Source organism: Chlamydotis macqueenii, chromosome 16, assembly GCF_036417535.1.
Source record: "Chlamydotis macqueenii isolate bChlMac1 chromosome 16, bChlMac1.mat, whole genome shotgun sequence".
Lineage (NCBI taxonomy): Eukaryota > Metazoa > Chordata > Aves > Otidiformes > Otididae > Chlamydotis > Chlamydotis macqueenii.
The window spans coordinates 3,108,078-3,129,298 of NC_141571.1; the positions used below are offsets into that span (position 1 = coordinate 3,108,078).

General features: G+C 53.0%; 1 protein-coding gene across 1 annotated transcript in view; it reads right to left on the minus strand.

The window, feature by feature from the left end:
• The window catches only part of MYH7B (myosin heavy chain 7B), a 28,654-nt gene extending 8,392 nt beyond the window's left edge, over positions 1-20,262 (minus strand). The window contains exons 1-24 of the mRNA XM_086760955.1: positions 20,107-20,262; positions 19,228-19,331; positions 17,372-17,515; positions 17,109-17,265; positions 16,979-17,006; positions 15,734-15,830; positions 14,852-14,875; positions 12,884-12,976; positions 12,076-12,139; positions 11,868-11,966; positions 10,768-10,871; positions 10,067-10,205; positions 8,705-8,823; positions 7,700-7,849; positions 7,191-7,361; positions 6,328-6,507; positions 6,108-6,240; positions 5,539-5,615; positions 4,322-4,409; positions 3,307-3,424; positions 2,597-2,720; positions 1,972-2,108; positions 1,283-1,538; positions 460-702 (exon numbers count right to left, since the gene is read on the minus strand). Coding sequence (XP_086617081.1) covers positions 460-702; positions 1,283-1,538; positions 1,972-2,108; positions 2,597-2,720; positions 3,307-3,424; positions 4,322-4,409; positions 5,539-5,615; positions 6,108-6,240; positions 6,328-6,507; positions 7,191-7,361; positions 7,700-7,849; positions 8,705-8,823; positions 10,067-10,205; positions 10,768-10,871; positions 11,868-11,966; positions 12,076-12,139; positions 12,884-12,976; positions 14,852-14,875; positions 15,734-15,830; positions 16,979-17,006; positions 17,109-17,265; positions 17,372-17,515; positions 19,228-19,331; positions 20,107-20,203 — 2,946 coding nt within the window. The 5' untranslated portion in view covers positions 20,204-20,262. The remainder of the gene's footprint in view (positions 1-459; positions 703-1,282; positions 1,539-1,971; positions 2,109-2,596; positions 2,721-3,306; positions 3,425-4,321; positions 4,410-5,538; positions 5,616-6,107; positions 6,241-6,327; positions 6,508-7,190; positions 7,362-7,699; positions 7,850-8,704; positions 8,824-10,066; positions 10,206-10,767; positions 10,872-11,867; positions 11,967-12,075; positions 12,140-12,883; positions 12,977-14,851; positions 14,876-15,733; positions 15,831-16,978; positions 17,007-17,108; positions 17,266-17,371; positions 17,516-19,227; positions 19,332-20,106) is intronic.
• Between the last annotated feature and the right edge of the window lie 959 nt (positions 20,263-21,221).

The following is a 21,221-nucleotide window of genomic DNA, read 5'->3' on the forward strand; positions in this document are numbered from 1 at the left end:
AATGCCCCACATCATAGAATCGTAGAATCATAGAACGGTTTGGGTTGGAAGGGACCTTCAAAGGCCATCCAGTCCAACCCCCCTGCAAGGAGCAGGGACATCTCCAACCAGATCAGGTTGCCCAGAGCCTCATCCAACTTGGCCTGGAACATTTCCAGGGATGGGGCATCCACCACCTCTCTGGGCAACCTGGGCCAGTGTTCCACCACCCTCAGTGTAAAAAATGTTTTCCTAATATCCAATCTAAATCACTTGCCATTGTACAGAACTGTTTGCCCATACGAATCCTGAGCAATGAGGCAGGATATCAGAGGGTTTTGCCCTCTCCCACACATCTTTGCACTCTGCCCTGCCCCAGTGCCCACACACCAGCAGCCTTGCCCCTGACATTTTTTTCGGTGCCCCACAAGCACTGAGGCCCCAAGGCACTGGCTGTGTTCTGCAGGGAGGGTCAGTTACCTTGTTCTCCGTGGCATGCTTCTCCTTCTCCACCTTGGCCAGCGTGATCTCCAGGTCATCAATGTCCTTCTTCAGCTCTGCACACTCATCCTCCAGCTTGCGTTTCTTGGCGGTGAGGTCTGAGTTCATCTCTTCCTCATCCTCCAGACGCTCGGTCAGCTCCTTCACCTTGGCCTCCAGCTGGATCTTGGACTTGATCAGCAAGTCGCAGCGTTCCTCTGCATCTGCCAGGTTGTCTTGCTCCTGGGACAGGCACAGGAGAGCCGGTGCTCATCGACTCTCCCAAGAGCGTACCAGCAGGCTCTCAGCCATGCTATCCTGGCCCAGAGCGGAAGCTCTCCTTGTGGAAGGGGCAGAGCAAGCCCAAGGTGCTCAAGCGTACAAAAAAAAGACAGGTGCAGTCACGGCCCGTTTTCAAGGTCCATGGGACAACCACTAACACCGACCAGGGCCAAAGACCTAACAGCAATTAAATCTTTCCAGAAGAAGGAAACACTGGACTGACACTTCCTGGCACAGAAATGGCACAGATTAGCCACAGTTTGGCAAGCAAACATTGCCATCCCTCCCACCACCTTGTGAGGAGATCACCCGTTCCAGAGCCAGGGGAGCATGAATCCCCACGGTAGCCCTGACATGGCAAGTCTGTGACATTGCTTCAGGTTTGCACTGGGTCTAACACTGCCTTTCAAACAGATTGTGGCAATGAGGGAGCCTCAGAACTGCAAAGGGCCCAAGGAGGGATCTAGCACCCTCTGCTCCTTCTTCTACCCATGGACCCTGCACTATCTTTACACTTCCAGAGAGAGGGTGAGGCACTCACTGCCTGCAGCTGGAGAGCCAAGTCATTCTTCTCCTGGATCATGGAGACCTGCTTCTCTTCCAGCTCCTTCCTCTTAGCCTCGGACTTCTCCAGAGCCTCCTTCAGCTTCTGGAACTCCTCCTTCAGGGTGGACATCTCCTTCTCAGTCTGAGCAGACTTGAGCAAAGGTTTGATCTTGAAGAACAGCTTCATCCAGGACCAGTTCTTGACAGCATTGAAGGCCCGGATGTTCCACTGGATGGTGTAGAGGGCTTCCCTGGAGGGATACAAGCACAGCATCATTGTGGGTGTAGATTCCCCACGTTCCATCCTCGCTGCAGCAAAGACTTGGACATGGCTCTGTTCTCCACCAGCTGGACAAATGGCAGTATGTTGAATGAATGGCTCATTGTCTACAAACCATAATGGCCTTAGTGGGATGGGCGGTGTGGCCTGGCTTTCAGGTCTCTTCACTCTGCATCCCTCTGAATCTTCCAGTGGAAATCAAAGGCTTCCCCAACCTAGATACACTGATCCTCCTTACCAGGCCAATGTCAGGTCTCTTACACGTCTGCCTCCACCCCTTTGGGACAGGTCCGCACCCAACCACTGCCAGCCATAGGCAAGCCCCACAGGTCAAACCCGTGAAACGTGCAGAAGGAACAAGAAGACACACGAAGTTCTGCCTCTTCCCCCCACCACAACTCTACCTCCTGCTGATGATCTTCTGATACTCAATGCGCATGAGGTGCCCACGGATTCTGGCCTGCAGCATGGTCAGGATCTTGGCCAGACGCTCATCTCGCATCTCTTCCAGCAAGCCCAGCAAACCAGCCTTGAAAAACACCTGCAGGCAAGAGAGCGAGATCAGAGTCAAGAGCAGAGAGGACAGAGGTCTCAGGAGAGCTCCTGACCTGTCCAGCAGACCTGGGCTACACGCGGCCCCAAGCAGGGATACACAGAGGGCTACACAACGCAGGTTGAGGTGCCCTCCCTGCACGGGCACACACCACGCTCTGCACTGCTTGGAGGTGCACCCACACGAGGCACAGGCACCGCTGGGCACCACATCTCCCTGTGCTGAGCACATCACGTTCCCCAGCGGGGACTAGCTGCTGTGTTGAGTGGTATGAGGTCAGGCAGCAGTGACCTTCGGCTCAGACTTTCTTCCCAGTTTGCACCTTCTTCTGTCCTCCCCAGTCCCTTCAAGGGCCACACACAACCTGCAGAGCACAGGGCTTCAGCAGGGCTATGGCCAGGCAGAGGGCAAACTGGGATTGCAGAGAGACAGGAGGGGCAATGTCTCCCTCCCGAGGACCAGCTGCCTGCTCTCACCTTGGTATGACCAAACTTGTACTGTGCGTGGTCCAGTTCCAGGGAGCTCAGCAGCTTCTCTGTGGCCTTTCTGCTGTCCACAAACTTGTCATCTGGGATGGCTGCTGGATTCAGGATACGGTAGCTGCAGGGACAAGGAGGGGGAGGACATACAACCCCAGCACACAGCTGATGTCTCCATCATCATCTCTGTACCCTAGTGATGTCGGTTCCCTCTGGAAGCATGTTGCTGCAGCACTGGCTGGAGACACGTACAAACCAGAGCTCCAGAGCAGACGCCAGGGAACCCTGCTAGATCTTAGTCCCTGAAGGAAGACTGTGGAGGAGGCCACCGGCCTCACCATGCCTGGTCAGCCCCAGGCCAAGCAGGGTGGATGGAGCCAGGTGGAGAATGGTAAGGATCCCAAGGGCAGAGAGAAATCTAAGCTAGGATCAGAAAACCCGAGCCTTGCCACCATCACCTGCACCAGCCCTGCATTCAGCACCTCAAACATCACCAGCCCTGCCATCTCATCACATCTGGCACCAAACTCTCCATGTCTGGCACCACAGAGCCAGCAGCAGATCTGTCCCAAACTGTACACGCACTGGGCCTACTGTGGCGGTTCAGACCAGCCCTGCACAAGCTGAGGAGCAGGTCAGAGCCAGGGCACGTCTGTCTCCCCTCAGAACATGTATGGGTTGCTGGGCAAGGAAGAAGAGGGAGTTACCGCTGCTTGAAGTCTGCGTAGAGGATCCTGTTGGGGAATCCCTTACGGCAGATGCGGATACCTTCAAGGACACCGTTACACCGCAGCTGGTGCAGCACCAGGAAGGCATCCATGGCTCCTACAGGTGAGAACAAAGATGGAGCAGACACTCAGCCCAAGAGGACAGGGGAAATGATGATCAGAGGGCTGGAGCACCTCTCCTATGAGGACAGGCTGAGAGAGCTGGGGCTGTTCAGCCTGGAGAAGAGGAGGCTCTGGGGAGACCTTAGAGCGGTCTTCCAGTACCTGAAGGGGTCTGATAGGAAAGACAGGGAGAGACTCCTCAGCAGGGCCTGTTGTGATAGGATGAGGGGTAATGGTTTTAAAAGAGATGGAGGTAGATTTAGATTAGATATCAGGAAAAAAAATTTTACGCTGAGGCTGGTGGAGCACTGGCCCAGGTTGCCCAGAGAGGCGATGGATGCCCCATCCCTGGAAACATTCCAGGCCAGGTTGGATGGGGCTCTGAGCAACCTGATCTGGTTGGAGATGTCCCTGCTGCTTGCAGGGGGGTTGGACTGGAGGGGCTTTGAAGGTCCCTTCCCACCCAAACGATTCTATGATTCTATGAAATGGAGCTGTAGCATGGGCTTGAACTCTGGAAACAGCCCATGGTTTTGAACATGGGTCTTAACCTGTCCTGTAGGCCTACACTGGGCACCAGTGCTGCAGCCTGGGCCTCAGATGGTGGAACTCAGCCTGAAAGACTCATCCGTGCCCCCTGTCATAGAGAAGTGCAAGACAGCCCAACCATCAATGCACAGCCAAAATGGGAGGCTGGCAAAACTAATTCTCCCCAGTAGAGGAGACTGGCAAGGGTCACAGGGGTTTCCACGCTAAGATGGGACAAGTTCTCAGAGGCAGCAAAACCGCTGCAAGAAAAGGGTTGGGCAGAAGGTGGGTGCAAGAGCCCCTGCCAGCTCCTACACATGGATGTCACCTGAGGGAGCTGCCGAGGTGCTGTCTCAGACCGTACCTGGGGTCTTTGTCTCGTTTGGGATGATGCAGCGGACAAAGTGAGGCTGAGTGGAGCGCAGGTTGGTCATCAGCTTGTTGAGATTCTCCTGTAGGAGAGACAGAGAGGATGAGGCATGAGATGACAGCTCTGCTCCCCTACAACACTTCTCCAGCCCCTTCCCCTCCCAGGCAGAGAGCAAGCAGACACTGAGAGCCCCTTACCAGTCTTCATGAGAAAGGAGGCATTTCCTCCTGCTTGCCTGCATGCTGTGCTATCCTGCTGTGGTGGTTTAGCCCGAGTTACCACATAGTTTCTCGCTCACCCTGCCTTTTCTTGTGGGAAAGGCACCTGCACCCTCAATCTTTCCAGGCTGCCTTCCCCTGCTCATACAGGCTCAGCCCATTCAGGACCAGCCTGGGGGAAGGAACACCTTCCCACAGCTCCACATCATCATGGGGCAACCTCCCACCACAGGCACCCTTCCCCAAGGCCTGTGACTTGTCCAGGAGGAAGAAAGTCACACATCTCCCTGAACGGGGTCTCTGACACAAGCGCTGCCCTCTTTGACCACCCTGTCACCACAAGCCTGTCACGGCAGGACAGAGCTTTAGGTTCACACACCCCTCCGTGCTGTTTTCCACTTGAGCTTAAGCTCTGGGGTGGACAAATAACTCCTGTGGTGAGCATGGGAATGGGGGTGTGTGTTATCCTGAGCTCAGGTCACCTCCCTGGACGGGACAGCAGAGAGCTGCCTGCTCAGCGACCTGTAAGATCCTCCTCCATTTTCTTCTGCCCAAAGGCTGTCCTTCCCGCCGACAAGAATGAGGAGAGAAGTAGCACAGACTTAAAGTGATGTTCATGTAATACATCATCTAAACATCACTACAAGTCTTAACTGCCGCTCTCTCAAAGGCGAAGGAGCTGCCGAGCAGCGCAAGCATGACGTGGGCAGAAGCGACACAAGCCCCAGCTCAAAGGTAGCCACTGCTCTCCCAGCCTGGAGCCTCATGTCCTTCCCTAGCAGTGCGGGGACAGGGCTGGGACTCTGCCAGGCACAGGGCCCTTGCCCAGGGACCTGAGGCTGTTAGGAGCTTTTGCCTAGGGGTGGTCCTTCAGGAGCCCTGGTGGTCCTTCAGGCCCCAGATACCCCAGAGCCTGGGCAGGGAAGCGGAACCGGTGCTGGGACACTCTGATCATGCTTCACTCATGGCCTTGGGTGAGGGTCTGGCTCTTACCTTGTGCAGCTGCGACACTGTTTGGAAAGAAGCTGCCTTCTTACGTTTCTCCTTGGTCCCTGTCTTGTGAGGTTCCTCTGTTGGGTTGAAATAGTGATTAATTACATCAGAAAAACAGCTGCTCTGCTTGGAGGACTCTGGACCATGCCTAAACACCCCTGAAGCGCCCACAGCCCCTGCTGTCTGTAAAGCAAAGATGGCAGAAAAGCCGCAGACCACCAAAAACATCTCCCACAGCACCCAGCTCTGGATGTTGCTCCTCAGCTCTTGGTAACAAGAGACCCATTCACACATCCCAAGTCACAGGGCCACCAGGACAGCTCTACAGCACCACACGAGCTCAGCCTGGTCCTAACCAGCCACCTAAAGCCCCTAGGCCAGCACTGCATGTCCAGAGTACCCACCTACTCAGGTCAGAGAGGTTTTTAAGGGGTCAGTGTGGGTCTTGCCTTTTTCTGGGCTGCTAGGTGCAGGAATGCTGCACCAACAGCTGGGCATGGGGGTGAGGAGGCTTTGCTGCAAAGGGAGGGAGAGACTGAGGTCAAAAAAGGGGTGAGGTTGTTCCTCACCTGAAGTAGAGCTCACGTAGTTCTCATAGAGGGAGGCTAGGAGCTTGTTTTGGGATTTTTGGAAGACGGCCACCACTGTCTCATTCAGGGGGTCCTTGTTCTTGTCCAGCCACCCAATGATGTTGTACGGCACCTGTCACCAGAGGAGAGAGGCAAAGGTAAGGACAGCCCTGCAAGGGGGAAGGTGTGAATGCTGTGGAAGAGCTGACAGGGGACATACCACACCAGCATAGTGCACCAGCTCAAAGTGGGCCTCATATTTCCGCTTTTTATCCGGCCGCGGCTTCTGGAAGTTGGGCGACTTCCCAATGTGGTTGTCATAGAGCTTAGCTTTGAATGACATGTCGGAGGCTTTCGGGAACATGCACTCCTCTTCGAGGATGGATAGGATTCCCAGTGGCTGCAGGGACAAGATGGTATAAAGAGGTCTGAGCTCAGCATTGCCATGTCTCGTCCCAGAATGAGGGAGGCAAGGCTTGACCTGGGAGACCTCATCGTCATTCAGGCAAACAGTGCAAGACATTGACCATGGGACAAGCTATCACTGGTGTATTCCAGGCGGCATCTGACTTCCAGCCAGTCAGAGTGGGACTGGCCAGGCCTGCAAGACATGAGGGCTTGCCCAGGTCTATCAGATTCTTGGGAAGGGGAGATCCTCTCCAGTATCCTGACAGGTTTGCTCCTACCCAAAAACCCTGTGAGTTTCCTTCATGCAACTGTGGAAACTTTTATACAAGCTGCTCTGAATCAGCAAGCAGTCAAGTAAGAGGCACTGAGGGGCAGCAAGTGGGTAGGAAAACAGGGGAAGAGATTAGTGTTCTCTGGAGGAAAAGGCCACCTCAGGTTTTGTGGCTCACTGGCAGGTAGGAACAGAAATCCTGTGGTTTCATAAAGTCAAAATTTGTGTCAAAAAGGACTGGATGGGCTGGAGGCTCTGAGCTGTAAACAAAGTGGGGCACTTGCCACTGACAGGGGAGGGAATAATTTCATTTCTGACAGCAGAGCACCCCTCACTGTCCCAGTCTTTTTGCAAACAAGCTGCCTACCAGAAGTACCATCCCTGTGCCCTGACTCATGTTTTACCTTCTCAATCAGGTCAATGCAAGCCTGCAGGTCCAGGCCAAAGTCAATGAAGACCCATTCGATGCCTTCCTTCTTGTATTCTTCTTGCTCCAGGACAAACATGTGGTGATTGAAGAACTGTTGCAGCTTCTCGTTGGTGAAGTTGATGCACAGCTGCTCAAAGCTGTTGTACTGCAAGAACAAAACAAACCTGTGTCAGAAGGAGGACCTCCAGACGTGAAGGGATTCATTCTTCTGCTTTGTCTGGGTGTGAAGAGCCATGTCTGCTAGGCTCAGCTGGATTGCTACCAGAGCAGGTGGTCAGGAATCACTGGAGATGTGCCCACAGCAATGTTGGAACAGTCCTTGTGAGCTGCCTTGTTTGCTCCAGATAAATTAATTCAGATAAGAGCTCTTTATCTTATCACAGCTAGTAGTTTCTTGGAGGAGATAGAGCTGTCAGACACTGGGGGACTGAGGTGTCTAGCTACAACCCCCCGAACTCATTGCAGGGGGCCTGCAGAACTCACGTCAAAGATCTCGAAGCCTGCAATGTCCAGTACTCCGATGAAGAACTGTCGGGCCAGCTTGGTGTCTAGGGTCTTGTTGATCCGAGTCACCAGCCACTTGAACATGCGATCATAGGTGGCTTTAGCCAGGGCTCCCACAGCGTAGACAACCTGCCAAAGCAAATCAGAGAGAAGGTCATGAGCACTCATGCTTCTCCCTGCTTTTGTAGGAGCTAGAGGCTGAAGAAGAGAGCTCCTCTTGGCACACAAAGGACAGACAGACAGATCCAGGGAGCTCATGGTTACAGTATGTGATCCAAGATTAGTTTTCACATGCTCACAAGTCTGTTCTTGTGTCCCTGGCCTGGTCTTAGCCTCCAAGGTCTTAGCACAGAGATTCAGTCTAAAGTGATATTTTCAGAAGCCTTGTGCATGGCAGGAGCCTGCAGCTCACTTTGGATAAGACACCAGCTCCTAAGGTCCTCTTGAATTTTACTCAAGGACTGACTTGCACTTTTCAGGCCAGGTTTGGGTTCCCAATTGTGGTGTGATTGGAATCTCACAAGATACATTTTTGGTGCATTTGAGTCTCCAACAAGATCAGTTTAGATGAGTATTTAGATGAGCTTTCTACTTTCCAGAGCAGAACTCTTAATGTGAGTGTGACTGTCTCTGAAGTAGATCCATAGAAACTGGATCATAGAATGATAGAATCTTTAAAGTTGGAAAAGACCTTCAAGATCATCAAGTTCTACCGTCTAACCGATCTCTTCTGGCTTGATCCAATTCACATTTCAACAATACTGATTTGAACCCCCAGCCTTGGTTAACACCCAAAGTTATCTGCCAGCTCTGCTACCAACTCTCCCAGCTGCTAAAAGCCAGTAACTGTGGAGTCTCCTCCTAAACCCAACAGAGCGAACCGAAGCACTAGTCGCCCTGTGTAGAGAACATTATGCAACAGGCCTGCCTGCAGAGGGGTCGCACACCAGTGTGAGCAGGAAACCCGTGTACCCACACACTCACCTGTTCCACGTTTTGACCTTTGGTCACGTATTCATTGCCCACTTTCACACGAGGATGGAGCAACCCCTTGATGAGGTCAGCTGAGCTGATTCCCATCAGGTACGCAGCTTTGTCAGCACCTGTAAAACAGTACAAAGGCATGAGGAGGCAGCAAGAAAGGCCCAGGAAGGAAAAATAAAAAAAAAATTACCAGCTTTTCTGCTGACCAGTGCTACCTATACTAGTTTTTCCACCTGCTCCAGAGTCTCCTTGCAGTGCCTAGTGTGATTTCCCATCTTGGATACTGTATGATGCTTTTAAAGTCTGGACCTCCTGCCTGAGTAGTCACTGTTTGGAGGAGATGGCCATAGCACCTCATCAGGCATCTATCAGGTTTTTGAGTCTTCTTGATCTGGGGATCTTGATGATTTTCCAGTGGAAGCCTGGATTCCCATGCAGTGAATTTGAACTGACCACAAGAGAGGGGATTCTCTTGCTTATCTTTCACAGACATCTAATAGCAGATTGTAGGCAGAAAATCACCTCTGTGGGGAAATCACTGCTAGATCAAAACCTTCTGTAATTATCGGGTAGCAGCTGAATCCTGTGTTGACATTCCTCAGGCAAGGGGAACTCTTCCTTCATGAACTCTAGCATGACAAGGCCTGATCTAGGCAGTAATTTCGGCTGGATCCCTGCCCCAGCTGATGCATAGTTACTGCTCAAGCCTTTCAGTTATGTGACAAGGCTCCCCCTTCTCATCCTTCCACATGCTGGAAAGTCATCCTCTCCTTGAAACAGGGGAGCCAGGCATAATGCAGCAGTGCAAAAGCAATAGAAAATACTTGAGCTCTGACTTTTCTGAGTTTTACGTCTGCTCTGCAGCCTGACTGTTCTCTTAGATCTATGTTTTGCACTGGATTTTCCCAAGAAACAAACAAGGAAAAGTATTAAACAGTGGCTGTATTCTGCTCTAACTGCTCTTCAGGAGGCTGTGACTTGAGCAGATCCTTGCAGCCCTCATCATGGCCTGGCTCATATTCTGTGGACGACCTGCTGTCTAACGAAGTGCAAGAGAAGAGATGATGAAGGGCAGAAGACTGAACAAGGTGAAGCACAGCCAGGATGTGACAGTCTATAATGCTGCTGAGGCAAGTCTGATGCAGATGAGTGCAGAAAACGCTGCCCTAAATATGCCCACTCAAGGACAAGCCCCTTTGTGCTTGTCCACCTAAAGCAGGTCCAAAGACAACGTGGTTGCTTGGGAACATGCTCACAAACCCTTCACAGACCAGGCCAGGGAAGTTATCACAGTCTGCCCTTGGAGGAGTTTGCATGCCCAGCCCAGGCTGGGCAGATCTGGTGGCATGGAGCCAAACTCACTTTCAGTGCCGTCAGCCTCTGCCTGCTCTTCTCGCTGCTTTTGCTTGAACTTCATGTTGCCGAAGTGCATGATAGCGCCCACTATTTTATAGGAGCCGTATTTCTCATCATTGCTGAAGCCCAAAATGTCCATGGCGTGCTGAGGAGAGAAAAAGCAGTACAGATAGAACAAAATCACCACTCTTGAGGTGACAGGTGGTCCTCCTACTGACTCCTAAGGTGGTCTCCTTGTGCTGGGGCTCTGGGCAGGGTGGTCTATCCAGGTGGGCACCTCACCAAGGAATCTTGTCCACAGGATTCTGAATGTGAGTCCCGCTCCAGTTCATCTATTTGAAAGCAAAAGGACTAGCCTAGCATCCACAAGCAGGAGGTTTTCCAAGCTGAGGGAGCCATGGGAAGTGCTACCACTTCCCATGAGAGCCATGGGAAGTGCTCACGTGCTACAGGCCCTTCCTAATGCAGGGAATTACTCTCCCTTCTCTGCCTGGAGGAGGCTGCTGATGGAGATCAGAGTCACTCTGCTCTTTCTTGGAGGCTCACAGCATGTGTAGAGCAACTGCCAATAAACCAGAGGGAGCTCCCAGCTAATTTAGAGAGGACACATAAAAACCAGGATGTGTCCCCATGCCTCCCCAGAAGAAGGTTGTGCCCTCCCCCAGGCCACTGCCTCGAGCCGCGCATTGTGAAGGAAGTACACGCACATCCGTTGCCATGAGTTCCTCGCCATCATCCAGGTTGTCCACAGTCGTTACACCCTGAGAGCAGAAGTGGTAGTCGTAGGGGTTGAGGGAGAGCAGCAGCATATCTGTTGGGGCAAGACATGCAGAGGGTCAGGCCAGCCTGACAGACACAAAGCTGGGGCAGAGGGCCAACCCTGGACACAGAGGAAGAGGTAAGGCTTCACCAGCCTCAACTAGAGGGCACTGGCCGGTGGGAAGAACAGCCTCTTCAAGCCCAGGCAGGTCTACACATGGATCTCTCTCTTCCGTGATGTGCCTCCTGCTTGCTATCTTGGGATATCGCTTGGCTGCAGACTGATTTAGAAGTGGCCATCCACGTCCTTGTGACCACCAGATAAGATTACTGCTCTGCAGAGCTCTCCAGACCTGCCTAATAAGGTATTGTTCTCGGGCCAGCAGCAAGCTCCAGAGCCCGCAGCCAAGAGGCTGACCACCCCAGGGGACCACGCCAGCCATCTTTCCACGGCGTGGAAAGGTTTCCTGAGCACTCCCTGTGACCTGTCACCTGGAGGGAAGGGCTGCTCGGAGCACGGGAGCAGCTCCGGTGCAAATTCAGGTCAGATGGGGAACACACCTAGGATAGGTCTACACCAGGGCCGCTGTGGCGAGATAACCTGAAACGGTTGTCTCACTAGGGTGGCTGAAGGAGCTCCGAGTACGCTGCAGAACACTTCCGTCTACACCAAAATGACTAAATACCCAGCCTGCGCAGGCTGAGGCCAGCGCTGTCCCCACCACACGGCAAGGACTCTGAGCAAGGCACGCTCCCGCTCTGCAAACAGACCCTGAGTGACCATTCCTCTGCTCTTAGGCCGCTGCAGAAAGGGCTTTAGCCTGGCTTCTCAGTCTGTGAGGATAAGGGATGCTGGACTAGATGACTTCTTGAAATCCGTTCCACCCCGAATCATCTGCACAGCTAGCACAGCATTCAAGGGCAGTACCTGCATGGTGAGCTAAGTTTGCCCATTCCCTGTGGACCCCAGAGCTGACAAGAGAGCTGTTTGTGGCTGTTTTCAGGCCATCGCGCTATAAAGGCTATGCTGCAGCTTTGGCTGCCTTACCTTGCAGCTCTGGTTTCTTCCCAGAGAGGATCTGGTAGTAGATGTGGTAGCTCCGCTCTTTGGGTTGCTGGAAAATCACTCTTGATTTTTCCAGAAGATCTGGAACCACATAGGGCAGAGGGGTTAGAGGGCTTGTTCTTTCCTGGAGCTGACCCACAAAAAGCGAGGTGAAATCCCTCCCCACAGCAGCTGGTGGGTGTTTACTCACAAATGTCGATGTCTGCAGAGGCCAGCTTCCCCGAGGGGCCAAAATGGATCCGGATGAACTTTCCCTGAAAACAAAGGCAGGAGGTGAGTGCTGGGCTTGGCTCCACAGGTACAATCTGAACAGCTCCTAGAAACCTCAGACAGCTACAAGGCACTGGTAATTTCCCACTTGTTAGGTTTCTTCTGATGCCAGGCAAGTTACTGGGCTCTGTGAGGGGTAGGTGGGTGAAGATTTCTGGTTTGCAATGTGCAGAGGGTCAGACAGCATCGCCTAAAGCCCTGAACACTAGGCAGGCAGAAATGTCACTCACAGCAGATAAATCCCTGTCCTCAGGCCTGCTCTGCCCGCAGCCCCCTCCTCTGTGGTGTGCTGAGGAACCTCACCCGGGAGCATCTCCTTTCCCTCCAAAGCACAAGAACAGGCATCAAAGCCACCCATGGCTGATGGGCTCTGCATCCCACAGCAGAATCCAGGCTGGGCTTTGCAGAAAAAGATGCTCCTGGAAGGGGCACTCATGTTTGTCCCAGCTCCAGCACTCCAGGCTGTCCCTACTGGCCCTCTCAACTTTGGTCCTGTAAGGGACTTCTCTCCAGACCCAGGCTGTGACACCACGGCGATTCATTCTCACCGGCACACCATTTACTGCACTGATGTAACCAGAAGCTGCTCGGCCTCAGCAGTCCAATCCCACAAGGAAGCAGAGCTAGCTTCCTGCTGCTGCCTTTGGCTCACACCGTACTAAAACACAACGCCACAGGCGAAGCATCCAGCTTACGTAAAGGCAGCACATCAGCCCTAAGACACTTACGAAACGTGAGGAGTTGTCATTTCTTATGGTTTTGGCATTGCCAAAAGCTTCCATAGCTGGGTTAGCCTCAATGATTTGATCTTCGAGGGTGCCCTGGAAAACAAAACCAAAGGATGTGTCAACTCCCACCCAGCTGGAGGGGATCTGTTACCAACAACACAGGGAAACAGAGCGCGCGGCTCCTTGTGCCGTCTGCCTGCTACGCTCGTTAGCTGTCTTCAAGAGCCTGCTGCTCCTGAGGCATCTCCTGGTCTCATGGGGCAATGCAGCTCGGTGTAGGGGTCAGCAGAGCTTAGGATTTGCAGGAGTGTTCTCTGTGGGCTTCTCCTTGCCTAAACTGGTCCCTCTGCACACAGTAGCCCTTAGCCCCTTTCTTAGGTTGCTACAATACACAAGCCAAGAGCAAGCACGCATTGTCTCCACAACAGTCTGAAACATTTCAGGCTCTTTGACTCTTCCAGGCATTTCCTCTTCCACCAAACCAAAGTCTTGGACAGTTCAAACTGCAGTACATTGCAAAAGAAGAGATCCAGAAAACAGGCTCGATCTACGACTTCGTCCACCAACAACATGCACAGCAGGGTCACAGTGCGATGGGAACACATCACGGGTCCCAGCTGGCATGATCTGCTGAACTCACTGGAGCTCTCCTGAGCAAGCCCCAAGATTCATCTTCCCCTAACCTTGTTTTTCCATTCGTGTTTCACATGCACAGTTCAAAGATAAAGAGACAGCCTCCACCCAACGCAGGCGAAGCAGGCCAAGAATTAGAGGACAGAAGCAAGAGACTTGCGCCAAGCCACACGAAGGACACGGGGTGTTGACAACAGTAGTAGAGTTTGGTGGCGCGGGCACCCGCAGGATTTTTCATGTGAGCTTTTACCCATGCTGGGACACATTACAGTCCACAGGGCTTTCCTTAGGTGGGAAACACCGACTCTGGGCTCTGCCCACCAAGACCCACGCTGTCTTTTCAATGTTGGGCCCACAACTGCTCCCCACTTCTGCAGCTTCAGGCGCGTGAAGGGCGAAAGAGACCAGGAGCCGCCGTGAATCACAGCTTTACTAACAAACTATTTTGTCACTTGGATACCCTTTGATCCATTATCTTTAAATTCAGCCTGATCTAAAACTGCCTGGCCTGTGAGAGCCAATGGGGGCTGCCCCGCGCCCCAGATTCAGCCACCCTGCTATCTCACTCTTAGTAAGTTTGCCCAAGTGGTCTGAGACCCGTGTGTTAATGAGCATCCCCCAACCAAGAGTGTGCATCAGCTAAAGGCTGTTCCTCAGCGCTTAGACAGAGAAGTCAAGGGCCAAGGACATACTACTGAGCTGCTGAAATGGCTGAGCCTTTGGGGTGCTGGAGCACCAGGGACTGAACTTTTGCTTGATTTCCAAAGGCACTAAAGCTGTTTCCTTGGAGCTAAGCAAGCACCTCAGAAATGCACCCCAGAGAAGGTGCCATGTGGTGGGCCAAGCCAGCTCAGGTCTTTGTAGAAGGTGGCATGTCCAAGCACCATCAGTGCCCCGGTCTCCAGCCAGAGCACAGTGCTGGCTGTGGCAGAGAGGGTCTTCCCCTGCCCTCAGCTGGGCTTTGAGGCCGGGGGGACACTAATGGCTCAGAGAGTGGAGGCTTCACCTTATCTTTGGAGGAGCCCACGCCATCCCCAGGCAAACACCGCGTGGATTAGAAATGAGCGTTTGAAGAGTAACGATCCCTTGAAGGAGAGGTTGGAGTCAGAAAGGTAGAAAGTCACTGAGAGATGAGACACCAAAGCTTCAAACCATGGGAAGGTGGGAGACACAAAGCAAAGTGGAGAACTAAACACTGCCCAGGTGCTGGGGCAGCCTTCGCCCCCCAACCCGAGGCAGAGGCCCCACACAGGCGTTCCTCACACCCCACCATAGCTCCGTGGTGCAGCAGGACCCTGTCCTCACCATTAACAATTAGGAGTCTACAACACTTACCCCAGTTTTAGTGGCAAGAGCTGCCTAGAGAAAGAAAAGAAAATTGTCTTTAGAAATCCAGAAAAGCCAGGCAAGAACCACAAGAAGCATGGTCAGAAAAGCAGGGCATGACCATTTAGTGCCAAAGAACGCCCAAGAAAAAAAAATGGGAGGATTAAACTTTATAAGAGATGCCAAAAAGTTGTTAAATAGATTAGCTCAAGAAAATAAAGAAATGCGTCAAAAAGCAGGAAGAGTTAAATCCAAACCCAAAGAAGAGTAAATAAAATAACGCTGAAGGATTGCTTGTCTGATACCGAAAGCAGCCAGTTTGCTTCTAGAAGGGAAAAGCAGGCCGGAGGCTCAACGAATCGAGAAGAAATAAGCAATTGCAAGGGCAGCTCAAAAATTACCAGCACCAAAGAAATGCAAGAATCAAAACAAGAGCAAGAAAAGCACAAGGTAGAAAAGGGTCAAAATGAACAAAAGGAGAAAAAAAGGAGAAAAGGATGAAAAGCAAGGCTTAAAAGAGGCAAGGTGGGAAATGGCAGGTTTAGTCCATTCTTTTAGCGCTTCTTAAGAAGAAGATCTGGGGGGTGTTGAAGGAGAAAGAGAAGATAAAGAGGGCATCTAAAGCACCTCTTTCAGGCTGCACAGATGGAGCAGCCATGTAAAAAAAAAATCCATTTCCCCTTGAGCAGAATAATTTCAAGCCTTGCTTGTTCAAAAGGCAGGGAAAAGCCAAGCCCTGGGTGGGTCAGACCAAAACACGCTTCCAAATGCAAAAAGTTGGGGGAAGAAAAAAAAAAAAGGTAAAAAGAAGAAGAAAGAGAAAGGAGGGAAAAAAAAATAAAGAAAGAAAGGAAGAAAACAGCAAGAACTTGTTTCAAAAGAGGGTCTTACTACTTTCTTGCCCGGTGTGTCGCCCAAGGCTGCGACAATGGCAAAGTACTGAATGACCCGCTTGGTGTTTACAGTCTTACCAGCACCAGATTCTCCGCTTAGAGTAACAGAAATACACAGATCAAGGGTATGAGGCAAAGAACAGGCAAAACTTCAAACAGAGACCCTGCCGACCTGCCGCCCCACTCGTTGTGCCGGGAGGGAGAAGCCGAGTCTCGGAGGGACGGGGAGGCCGGCGCTATCGATCCCCTCCAGCCTGGGGCTGTACGTGCCTGGCTTTGGGGCTTGTTTTTGGAGTGAAACCCAGCTCCAACCACGCCGTGTCCTCCGGCTGCGAGCCCCAGCTCTGCCCGTCTCCTCCGAGGTGCTGCGGGGTCCTCAGCTGCCCACCGCAGATATGGCAGGAGGTGCCGGCGCCCACCCAGGCTGTACAGCCCTGGCCCCGGGGTTTCAGCTGTCCGGGATCAGCCAGGACCCGGCTTCGCCTGCTCCCGTTGGGTAGTTTCAGCACGCTTCGCTTTGTTGGGGGGTCTTGGAGATGGCGGCAGCACCGCGCCAGGGTGAACCCTGCCCAGGCAAGTGCGTGGGCTGGCATGGCCGCCGTGGGGTGCAGGCGGCCGGTGGGCCCTGCTGAGCTCATCCCTATAGTTAGCCGCTCTCCCATTGTAATCCCAGATCACAAAGAGCCGGGGGGGAGCAGGGGAGCGGAGCCGCCACCGGACACGCGCCAAGCATCTCTCCGCAGCCCCTGCCTTTCCTAATTAGGCGATGGCCGAGGCTAAAAATGTCCGTGGCTCCTGGCAGTGGTGTAGGGTCCTTTAGAGTCCTTTATATAGCCCTTATCTATATGTCACTTGAAATCAACCTGGCCTACATCCTCCCACGTCACCCTCCTTCCCCTCTGCCTCCCCTCCGGCCACCACCACCATCTCCCTCTGGCCTTGGCCTCCATCTCTCCTTCCCCCTCGCCCCTCGGAGGACGGCGGCGGTTGGAGTGCCCCACGGCAGCTCCCGCAGCTGTCGGGGTGCGGAGGAGCCTGCCCACCGCGGGGCTTTGTCACCTGGCGTGGTGGTGGAGGCCGGCTGGGTGGGAAGGGACGGGGGGGAATGACAGCTGCCGTGGTGGGGGGGACATGGCTGGGGGGGCCCTCCCGGTGCATCGGGGCTCCCCTGGGAGAGCAGCACAGAGGGGCCTCCACCGCTCGCATGGGGCTGGGCAGGGCAAGGGCATGGAGGGGCACTTACGTGATGAGCATGGACTGGTTTTCGCGGTCTGGAAGAGAAGGAGCAGGGATTAGGCCAGTGGCACCCAGCTCACTCCCTGCCCCAGGAGCCCAGACACCCCACCATGGGGGTCCCCAAGGCGAGGGCTTACTGCGCAGCATGTCATTGTAGGCATTGTCGGCGATGGAGTAGATGTGCGGGGGTGCCTCGGAGCGCCGCTTGCCCTTGTAGGCTGCCACCACGGGCGCGGTGTAGACCGGCAGCCACTTGTAGGGGTTGATGGTGACACAGAAGAGCCCCGAGTAGGTCTGCAGGGGGAAAAGGGGGCGGATGAGGGACGGGGGTGCCCCGTGCCCCTTCAACTGCTGACCCCATGGGGTGACTCCCCCCGTCCCCCAGATGCCATCATCTTACATAGATCATCCAGTGGGAGTAGCGACGTTTCAGGTTGTAGAGCACAGAGGCCTCGTTGAGGTGCGTCAGCATGGCCATGTCCTCAATCATGTCGAACTTGGGGGGGTTCATGGGCTGCAATTCATCCTCCTTCACCACCCGCGTCTGCCGGAGGAGGGAGGACACATCAGATGGACCCCAGCCCCTACCAAACACGGTCTCCCCCAAAACCCACCAGGTGGAGGGACACACTGACAGTCTCATGCTGGGGACATCCCTGGCCTCTGACAGGGTTGCCCTTTATTTTGGGGTGACGGGGCTAGGGGAGCGCCACCAGAACCCCAGCCACAAAGCCCAGCTGGGACTTGCAAGCCCCAGACCCATTCCCTCCCCAGTGAGATGGCTGTGGCCCATCAGAGGGGGTCCAAACTGGGGGGCACCAAGATATCACCCCCCAATGTGCTTGACAGTCCCATCCTGCACTCTTCTTCACAGCCCAAAACCCCACGGCAGCGCAAGCTTTCGCTCGGCGTGATCCCCGGCTATCTGGGCAAACAGCTGAAGCCTGGACCCCATCACTTATAACTGGATTTATTTAATCCCACGAAGCCAAGCGCCGGGAAACTATCGCGTTACGTATCTGGCCTGGATGGAAGAAGCTGGATTTAGCAAATGGTCTTGTTAATAAAGATTAAATGCAACCTTCCAAAGAGGTTTGTGTGGGGTTTTTTACAGGTGAATAGGAATTGTGTGGTGTTAAAAGGTGTCAGATGTTAAAAGCAGAAGGATAAGGGTGGGATTATGTCTCCTGAAACTGCTCCTGCTGGAAATGCTGATCCAGGGAAAGCAGATATCATTTCAGATTTTGTAAATCTGTGATAAATTTTTTAAAAAGACAGTTTCAAGGCGGAACAGCAAAAAAGGTTTGGAAACTGCTTTTTTTTCACAGGAGCTGAAGATCTTTTAAACATCAGAATAAACTTTTAAAATTTAGACTCCTTCCCCAATAAATTTTATTTTGGAGAGGGCAAATTTCTTTACTTTTTTTTCCCAGTTTCAACAAAAATATTTTCAAATCCTTGACACTTTTTGAAGAGGATAACATATATCTTTTTAAACTCCGCAGACACAAGCACTTCCAGTGCCACGCTGACGAGAAATAGAAATAACAAAGTCTACCACCTGCTGCCAGGTCGGGTCCTTGTTCTTACTCCCAGTTTTACACCAGCGTGAATCTGCACCGCAGTGAAGCTGCGCGGCTGTGCAACTCCCAGAGCCGAGAAAGGGATATTAATTAGAGCCCATCTGCAGCTATTTGTACTGGATATTATCTCGAGAAATACCAGCTGATCCTTGCTTGCTTTGCCTCCCTCCCGCTGCTGGAAAGCTGGATCCTCACCACTAGACATAGCTGGTCCTACCTCTTCGCCCAGCGCCTGCTCTCCCAACCACTCCACTGCAAATCCCAGCTAGAACCAGCAGGAATTGGCCAACTGGCCTCTTACCTCTTGTTCCAACCTTCGAGATGAGTAGGGCAGCGGTTCAGCATCGCAAAGGGCTGTGCCGGGGCAGGCGCTGCCTTCGGGCAGCCCTTCCTCCAGCCCGGCCGTCCCGCTTCGGTCTGTCTCGCATGACAAACCGTGCTCAAAAGCAAACACTCGATGCGGGGGATGCTGAACCTTTGCCACTCTTGGCAAGTAACTGGCCTACGTGTCCTGTCACACCACGGTGTGCGTCCCCTCGGGGCACGACTGATTGCTGAGCGTGGAAGGGTTATCAGCAAGAGCTCAGCTAGTTTCAGACACGATCTTGTCACACGTTATCCCCCCTCCGGTCACACTTGCTCTCCCTTGGAAAATGAAAGGTATTTTGCTTACCTCCTTATTTTTGGTTTCCACAGTGGCTTTGCCACCAGTGATTTCTTTGATTTCCACTTCAATATAAGCTTCTTTCTCATCTGGGATCCAGGCTCGCTTTTTTCCTGGAGAGGAGAGGAGAGGAGAGGAGAGGAGAGGAGAGGAGAGGAGAGGAGAGGAGAGGAGAGGAGAGGAGAGGAGAGGAGAGGAGAGGAGAGGAGAGGAGAGGAGAGGAGAGGAGAGGAGAGGAGAGGAGAGGAGACAGACAAAACAGGTTAAAATGTAAGAAACCTTTTGAAATTGTCAACTGAAAGCCACATGAATGCAGTCCAATAACATGGAAGGACAGCGATTATTCCTTCCTGTGTTCTTGGTCATAGGAGCAGGGATTTCTTTGACTTCTTCATGTTCGGCAGTTGCCGGGGTCAACTTTTAGCCTGACAGAAGTCTGCTGCTGGACTGTCATGAAAAAAGGACGGTGAGAAGAAGCAAAACGCTCCTCATTTGCTGAACCAAGAGGAGCAAGTTGGGTGCTGGAGCCCGAGCATGGTGAGCCACGGTACAGCGGGGTGGCTGGGACACAGCAGACACCTCCAAAATGAAAAGGAGCTGGAGAAGGCTTTGACACCAGTCCCTCAGCCCGTCTCCCTCAGCCCTCCTGCCCCTCAAGGGTGGGGGAGATGAAGGGCCACCTCCGCCTGCACCTCAGCAAACACAGGGAAAGTCAAAAACCTGCTTCTCCTACTTCTGAGATCTTCCTGTCCTCCAGGGCGGTGGGGGACAATACCGCAGTGCCTGCGATACCATGAGGAGCAGCAATGGGAAAGGGATGGGGATGGTCTCCAAAGAGAGCCATGGCCACGGGGCTGGCTTGGGGCACACACACGGTTAGGGTCTTACCATCGAACGGGATTGTCTGAAGCTTCAACTGCTCTGTGTAGCTTTTCCGGAGGTATTCAGCAGCCTCCCCAAACTCGCTCATATCCAGCATAGCCATCTTGCCCGGCTGGAGGAAGACTCAGCAGCAGTGAAGAAAGAGTGAAAGACACCTGGACGCTGGAAGAAGTGAGGGGACAAGGAGTCAGCGCCTGCCGCGGGGCTACTGACCAAGAGCAACATGGTCATCAAGCGTGCTTTTAATTTTAGAAAGTGAGAGAAGACAGCAACAATAGCAGCTAATAATAACTATAATGACAAGACAATCACTGAGCACTTTCCCTTCTGCTGCTACCAGCCCCACAGTGCCAGTCCCAGCCCGCTGAGCCGGCATCTCTTCAGTGTCAAAATCCACATTCGCATGTTAGACATCACCAGAGATTGTCAACGACACCCCTTCTCCTGATAAACTCAGCTAAAACCCATTTCAGCTCCACAGACCTGTCAGAGCCCTGGTACCCTGCACAAAACCTCTGCAAAGACTCGCACCCGTTTTCCAGAGCAGTATCACAGGATGACAGAAGCAAGACTGAAGGCATTATTGCAGGGAAGACCCCTTCTAGAAGATCGCTGTGACAGCTGCTTGGAAAAGCCCTTTTACGATAGCGCTTTCTAATATCCATCCCGTGCGGTATCCCACAGCAGAGCCGTGAGACGCCGCAGCCATCACGAACGTAGCTGCTGCTGGTGGCCAGCGACCCGGCAAAGCGCGCAGACCTTAGCAAAAAACGCTCGTGATCCAGGTCTGTCCCAGCCTCCCAGGAACATCCACCTGCAGAGGCGAAGCGGGTTAGTAGCGGAGGAGAAGCGCGCACGCAGACATGCTCTTTCTTACTAACCTTGGTGATAGGACTGAGTGGCTGTGTGCGTGCAGCAAAGCCCCTTTTTATTGTGTCTGTCAAGGTCAGAGTGGGAAAAGATATGTCAGAAATTCCCATGTGTCATGTCCCCACAGCTCCATTGGTGCTGCTGTCCCACTGCCCGGAGAGACACAAAAGGCAAACTTTGCTTTTATCTCTCTGCAAGTGCAGCCTGGTTATTTTTACTCCTGTATTGTCAGGCGAGTACAAAGGCAGAGA